The sequence below is a fragment of the Oncorhynchus mykiss genome, chromosome 3, assembly GCF_013265735.2.
Source record: "Oncorhynchus mykiss isolate Arlee chromosome 3, USDA_OmykA_1.1, whole genome shotgun sequence".
Taxonomy (NCBI): domain Eukaryota; kingdom Metazoa; phylum Chordata; class Actinopteri; order Salmoniformes; family Salmonidae; genus Oncorhynchus; species Oncorhynchus mykiss.
The window spans coordinates 9,882,519-9,890,383 of NC_048567.1; the positions used below are offsets into that span (position 1 = coordinate 9,882,519).

The 7,865-nt window shown below is 45.7% G+C and overlaps 1 protein-coding gene across 1 annotated transcript; it reads left to right on the plus strand.

Annotated features, from left to right (window-relative positions):
• Nucleotides 1–4,352: 4,352 nt before the first annotated feature.
• LOC110520822 (mpv17-like protein) lies at nucleotides 4,353–5,675 on the plus strand (the record flags this gene model as incomplete). The annotated part of the gene is made up of 4 exons (XM_036963801.1): nucleotides 4,353–4,761; nucleotides 4,923–4,993; nucleotides 5,104–5,133; nucleotides 5,263–5,675. Coding segments are annotated over 4 exons (645 nt in total), but the record flags the coding sequence as incomplete, so codon positions are not given.
• Nucleotides 5,676–7,865: the final 2,190 nt, after the last annotated feature.

Sequence of the window (7,865 nt, forward strand, 5' to 3'; positions counted from 1 at the left end):
GCAGGGAATTTGGGCAGTAGCGGGACCCACTACTCACACTGATGGGCCCCCATGATATCAGTGAACAGCCAATCATCTTCCAGGGGCGGGGTCAGAACCTGATGTGGATGAGGGGTGTGAACTGGGGCCGGGAAGGATCTGGCCACTCCCTCAAAGGGAATACAACTCTGATTCATATCATCATTCACCAATGAGAAGGTACCATCTTGTTGGGGACAAGACCTCTGAAGGATGTTGGGGTCTGGGAAGTCACAATGGTAGCCTACAGAGGTGGACAGTTGGTTTGGGTTAATATTGAAACATGTGAACTGCCTATCTGTACCTTGTCTTCCCACAGCACTCTCCAACATACACTGTGAGCTGCCCTGGCCACTAATGAAGTCTCTTATGGCTGTTACTGGATCGATAGAACATCCGTATCCAGATCCGTATTCATACTGCCCTCCATCACAGTCAATCCTCTCCATCTCAGATCTACCGTCACTCCTGCTGCTGCTGGTGTGGAGCATCAACTTCTCTATGAAACTTTCGGATTGGTTCAGATACGTGATGTCATCAACGTGTGCCTTATCACCTAGGCTCCTCTCATCACCAGGATACCCCCAGATTGTCTCTAGATGGGCCGGAGGGTCCCCATCATTCTGTGGTTCAACCTCTGAGTCCCACAGGCTCAACATGTCCATTCTCTGGCTCTCCACTGTGTCACTGTCTGACATATTGTTTTGGGACTGGAAGCAAGCGGAGTTGTCTGCGACCGTTGTGACCCCAAAATCACAGGAATCTAGGGACAGAGGGGAGAGTCCGGGAGAGAGGGGTGTTGGGTTGAAAGTTGAGGTATCCAAGTTTAAAGGTAGGGCCCTCTGGTTTTGAGTTGGGGCCGTGATATTTGAATTTGAGTCGTGTCTGAGTTGTGTTTCATATTTCTCTCTAATGCTGTCTATCCAGCTATAAAGGCTCTCCTCTGAAGTGACATCACAACTGAAGGGTTCTGTGTGAAAGTGTTCCTCCTCTTGTTCTAAGACAATGGTTTTCTCTGATGTTATGGATGATCTATAGTCAGTTTGATTTTCGGTTCTGCCCCACTGTTTGTGAGTCGTTTGGTATGTTCCTTTACTTGGAGTGTTGCTGTTGGACTGGTCCATTTGGAGATGTTTGGGGTTGAGTCTCCTCCATTGGTCTCCAGGGTCTTTCTGTTCTGTTGCAAGGGCTTCAGTTTCATGTGAACAAAGGCAAAGGTTTGCTTCTGCACTTACAGGAGCTGGAGGGAAGTCTGAGTCATGGGGGTTCATTCAGAGGGAGGAGAAAGGACAAAAGGTGAAGATAAGTATAAACATCATAGGAGCCCAGTTTGCTTAATTTATGCATCAAGTTACTTGGATGATTAAAGAGAGAATACCTTCTTTAGAGGTGCTGTTAGATTGGTCAGTGGTTATTGGCTGTCGTGATGGGGAAGGTGTGTTGCTATTCTCTACCTCCGTTGAGAAGAGGACAGACACAAGCTGGTGATTGGCTGCCTCTATCTCTGCAAACTTCCTGTTTGAGAGAAGGGGCAGTATAACATTTCAGTTTAAGGCATCTTATAATGGCACTCACTCTCACCAGAAACACATACGGTACACACACACCTCTGGATCATGTTGTGTAGGAAGCGCCGGTGGTTGACTTGACGTTTGGATGGCCTGTTCTTCCTTGGTCTCTGGAGTGTCCGCATCATGTGGCCTGCTGCTGATGTTACAAAGGTAAAGAGGTCGCGACCCCAGGGAACACCTTGCTCCACCCTGGGTTCAAAGGTCACAGAGTTGGATGGACGCATGGCTGGAAGGAGGAGAAGGGAAGAGAGGAGTAACAGGTCTGGGGTGTTAATCGGGGATGTGGTGAGAGAGAAGGATGAGGTGGGAGGGGTAACAGAGGTATCAACATTAGGAGAGGGGGATAAGGTCAAATATGAGTTTCCCTAAGTCCAAAGACATTTCTTGTGAGCTTCCCACCATATGGGAGCATATACCACTAGAAGTGGCAGCAGATATGACTTGTAACAGAACCATTGAAATGTGGGAAACTCATAGTGTAATCTTGAAGGCCTATCTACAATGTCTAAATTAGAATTATTCAGTTTCACATTTTCAGTGGAACACCAGAATGCAACAACAACAACAAAAATGTCAACCTACATGAGACATGAAATCTGTTGCCACAATTGTGAAACTACAACAACTTCACTAAGTCTTAAACTGACCTACAGAAACAAAACCCACACAAGTGGGCTGGGCACTCCTGTAACATATTAGGGTATCCCATAATTGTTCAGATATTACATTGGTTTAAAACAATAACCAAAACCTTCTAATAATTGGTCCAGCCGACTATTTTCAGGGAAGATTCTGTCCAAGGTGTAATTGGAATGATTAAATAATGGTCATTTAGCAGACAGAATAACGGTCCATGCAAGAATCAAACCCACAACATTAGGGATGCCAGCATCATGCTCCAAGCTGGACCATCAAAACCACTTATTAAACAAAAACTATTCTACAATATAGAACAATACAAAGAAAACTCACCTTGGCACTGATGTGGCTATCTCTAGCTCTGTAGACGGACTCCCAATAATGTGGCAGAAAGACAGGTTGAGGTACAGATAGAGAGAGAGGTGGGGTTTCGTGGTTGATTGTGTGTGTGTGTGTGTGTATGTGTCACACATCAATCCCCTGCTCTGAGACAGAGCAGCCCGACAAATGAAGAGTGGCTGGGGAAGTGAGGGATGAGAGACAGAGACAAGAACGAGGGCAATTATCTGAGAAGTCAACTGCTTGTAGAAGCGTAGGCGCACATCTCCATTGTGAGGAACACTAAAGGCAGCTTGTTAACTACTGAAAGACACAACGCACCAGTTGAGGTACTTAACAAGCTGTTCATTATCACATTTTCTGAGCTCAGAGCTGAGGTGGTTGCTAATGGCACATTGCCCTTGAGGGTCTGCAGAGGTCTGTCCTAGCACTCTATTTTACATATCTATGGCAGCACAGCGAATGAATAGACTATCCTCACCGCATAACTGAATAACGGGTAGTGTGTGTGTGTGTGTGTTATTTCAAATAGGAAAATCTATAGGCCTCCATCCCAAAGTGGGAGCGGAAATGATTGCCACCATCTTATTCCATGTAATTGGGAGTTTGGGGTGAACTATTCCTTTAAATATATACACTGTGCTTATCATTGTAAATTCAACTTACCACGGGTAACCAAAGGAGGGAAGTGTGGTTTCAGGAGTGGCATCTATTTTTAGTGCAGCCACATGCGTGAGACCAGGGTCTACTCTGCCTTTGAGAAACGGCATGTTGGTATAGATTTGCTGACTTATACTGTGGACCATTACTTTGGTAAGTGACATCACTCATAACCCTTTTCCAGCAGTAAAGAGTAGGAGTGTGGATCTTTGTTGTCACTATTGGCAGTTTTGCAGCAAGTAGCCACATACACATGGCTGTGGCAATGAATGGGAATGTGTTGAGAAACGTAATACCATTCTCCCACCAAAGTCAGTTATAAACACACACTATCTGAGAGCATCAGTCAAATGTCCTGCATTTAATAGGCTAGTACAGCAGGCTACTTTAGATGCATAGTGGTAGTAGCACTGTAGTAATACTGTATTTAGGTTGATTGGTGGTATTGTACCAGTATGACGACTCTTGCTATTCATCAGATCTGTCTAATTCATGTTCTGAACACTACATTCTGTATCCCTCTAGCTCTTGTCCTCCATGTATCCATTCACTCTCCCTCCTGCTTTCCCCATCTGTGCTTTTCTCACATGCTTTCATTGCAAAAGAAGGCTACTAGGTAAAGCCTTATCACACTCCCTCTGACAGAACTTTGACCAGCCAAGCAGACCTCTCTGACCTCTGAGAACCTGCCTCTTATTGGCTGAGAATTCCATTGACCCACCCTTCTGTGTCCTCCAGCAGCAAGCACTGTGAATCTTGTGCCTCTGCCACTGCTGTGTTCCAAGCGGTGGATGAGACAGCTAAGTTGTAAGGTAAGTTGTCTCTCTCTTTGTCTAAAGCAAGGAGTCAGAGCTCAATTTGACAAGGCAAAACAACAAGGTTATTTTGTTTAATTTATCTATCATAGCCCACTGGCTTTGAGGATTGGGTGGGAACTTAGGAAATATAATGTAATGAAATCAAAAGTTCACTTTTATCCTAAATAAAATGATCAGTGAATCTAGCTTGTGATGCTGATAGCCTATAAGTAAGTGTAATATAATTCATTAGTCATAAGGAATGTTTTCTTTCTTATTCTTATTCCATAATGTTAACACTTTGTTTCTCCCCTGAATTCACCAGTAACCATGCTTGTTTAAGGCCCACCCCTACATCAGCAATGTGGTCGGATACACAACCCTGTTCGCATCCGCGGACCTCATACAGCAAAGCATGCTTGGAGGGAAACAGAGTGGAGGATTAAACACAGACAAGGGAACACACACCATCCATGACTCAGAGGGGGCCAAGCTTAACATGGAGGGAACCAATATTTCCACTGGTACTAAAAGTGTCACAACATGGGCTGATATTGACTGGGCCCAGACCGCTCGAGTGGCCTTTGTTGGGTTCTGTTTCCATGCCAATTTCAACTACCATTGGCTGAAGGGGCTGGAGAGGATGTTGCCAGGGGGAGGGGCCAAAAGGGTGTCAGGGAAGGTAGTGCTGGATCAACTGGTTGCTGCCCCCGCTACTATCAGTGCCTTCTTCATAGGTAGGTAGGTGTGTGTGTGTTTGTGTGTGTGTGTGTGTGTGTGTGTGTGGCTGAGTAGTAAGTTTCACACATCCCCAAGTGCTACACGTGTGTTGGTGTGATATAACTTTCAATGTGTAAGGCTTAAACATTGTTCTATAATATGAGTTACTCTTTTTAAGGTCTTAGCGTATTAAAAAACAAAGAGGACCCATTGGAAAACTGGAGGGAGAAATTCTGGACTTCATACAAGGTAAGGATGCAGAGCATGAATTAGTTGCTGAAGGAAGAGAGGAAAGTCTAGGTCACCACAACCACATTAATGGTCTCTCTGTCTCCCTCTCATTTTGTTGGGTATGACAGACTGGAGTGGTCTACTGGTCAACAATGCAGGTAGAAACAATAACACATAATATGCATACACACACACTCACTGATTTTCTCTCTCTCTCTCTCTCTCTCTCTCTCTCTCTCTCTCTCAGGCATTGAATTTCTCTCTCTCTCTCTCTCTCTCTCTCTCAGGCATTGAATTTCTCCCTGGTTCCCCCAGTTGCTCGTACAGTGTTTGTGGGTGGCATCACGCTGGTGTGGACAGTATTCCTGTGCCATTTCAGACAGCAGAAAGATGATACACAAAACAAACCCCCCTCTCACTGATATGGATGTTATTGGATGAGCTGTGTGATGACAAAATTGTGACAACTATTTCATTGAATAGCTTTTATGTGCTGCACGCTTATAACTTGATTAAAGTAGTTATTTTAAAGAATGTGTTTTTCATCTTTGCATGATGGCAGGCAGCCTAGCAGTTAAGAGCGTTGGGCCACTAACTGGAAGGTCGCTGGTGCGAATCCCCGAGCCTACGAGGTGATATATCTGTTGATATACCCTTGAGCAAGGCACTTAACCCTAATTGCTCCTGTAAGTCGCTCTGGATAAGAGCATCTGCTAAATGAAAGCATATATATATATATATATATATATACTGCTCAAAAAATAAGGGAACACTTAAACAACACAATGAAACTCCAAGTCAATCACACTTCTGTGAAATCAAACTTAGGAAGCAACACTGATTGACAATAAATTTCACATATGGTTGTGCAAATGGAATAGACAACAGGTGGAAATTATAGGCAATTAGCAAGACACCCCCAATAAAGGAGTGGTTCTGCAGGTGGTGACCACAGACCGCTTCTCAGTTCCAATGCTTCCTGGCTGATGTTTTGGTCACTTTTGAATGCTGGCGGTGCTTTCACTCTAGTGGTAGCATGAGACGGAGTCTACAACCCACACAAGTGGCTCAGGTAGTGCAGCTCATCCAGGATGGCACATCAATGCGAGCTGTGGCAAGAAGGTTTGTTGTGTCTGTCAGCGTAGTGTCCAGAGCATGGAGGCGCTACCAGGAGACAGGCCAGTACATCAGGAGACGTGGAGGAGGCCGTAGGAGGGCAACAACCCAGCAGCAGGACCGCTACCTCCGCCTTTGTGCAAGGAGGAGCAGGAGGAGCACTGCCAGAGCCCTGCAAAATGACCTCCAGCAGGCCACAAATGTGCATGTGTCTGCTCAAACGGTCAGAAACAGACTCCATGAGGGTGGTATGAGGGCCCGACGTCCACAGGTGGGGGTTGTGCTTACAGCCCAACACAGAGAACATCAAGATTGGCAAATTCGCCACTGGCGCCCTGTGCTCTTCACAGATGAAAGCAGGTTCACACTGAGCACATGTGACAGACGTGACAGAGTCTGGAGACGCCGTGGAGAACGTTCTGCTGCCTGCAACATCCTCCAGCATGACCGGTTTGACGGTGGGTCAGTCATGGTGTGGGGTGGTATTTCTTTGGGGGGCCGCACAGCCCTCCATGTGCTCGCCAGAGGTAGCCTGACTGCCATTAGGTACCGAGATGAGATCCTCAGACCTCTTGTGAGACCATATGCTGGTGCGGTTGGCCCTGGGTTCCTCCTAATGCAAGACAATGCTAGACCTCATGTGGCTGGAGTGTGTCAGCAGTTCCTGCAAGAGGAAGGCATTGATGCTATGGACTGGCCCGCCCGTTCCCCAGACCTGAATCCAATTGAGCACATCTGGGACATCATGTCTCGCTCCATCCACCAACGCCACGTTGCACCACAGACTGTCCAGGAGTTGGCAGATGCTTTAGCCCAGGTCTGGGAGGATATCCCTCAGGAGACCATCCGCCACCTCATCAGGTGCATGCCCACGCGTTGTAGGGAGGTCATACAGGCACGTGGAGGCCACACACACTACTGAGCCTCATTTTGACTTGTTTTAAGGACATTACATCAAAGTTGGATCAGCCTGTAGTGTTGTTTTCCACTTTAATTTTGAGTGTGACTCCAAATCCAGACCTCCATGGGTTGATAAATTTGATTTCCATTGATCTAGGATGTGTTATTTTGGTGTTCCCTTTATTTTTTTGAGCAGTGTATATATATATATATATATATACAGTGGGGACAACAAGTATTTGATACACTGCCTATTTTGCAGGTTTTCCTACTTACAAAGCATGTAGAGGTCTGTAATTTTTGATCATAGGTACACTTCAACTGAGAGAGATGGAATCTAAAACAAAAATCCAGAAAATCACATTGTATGATTTTTAAGTAATTAATTAGCATTTTATTGCATGACATAAGTATTTGATACATCAGAAAAGCAGAACTTAATATTTGTTACAGAAACTTTTGTTTGCAATTACAGAGATCATACGTTTCCTGTAGTTCTTGACCAGGTTTGCACACACTGCAGCAGGGATTTTGGCCCACTCCTCCATACAGACCTTCTCCAGATCCTTCAGGTTTCGGGGCTGTCACTGGGCAATAGGGACTTTCAGCTTCCTCCAAAGATTTTCTATTGGATTCAGGTCTGGAGACTGGCTTGGTCACTCAAGGACCTTGAGATGCTTCTTACGGAGCCACTTCTTAGTTGCCCTGGCTGTGTGTTTCGGGTCATTGTCATGCTGGAAGACCCAGCCACGACCCATCTTCAATGCTCTTACTGAGGGAAGGAGGTTGTTGGCCAAGATCTTGCGATACATGGCCCCATCCATCCTCCCCTCAATACGGTGCAGTCGTCCTGTCCCCTTTGCAGAAAAGCATC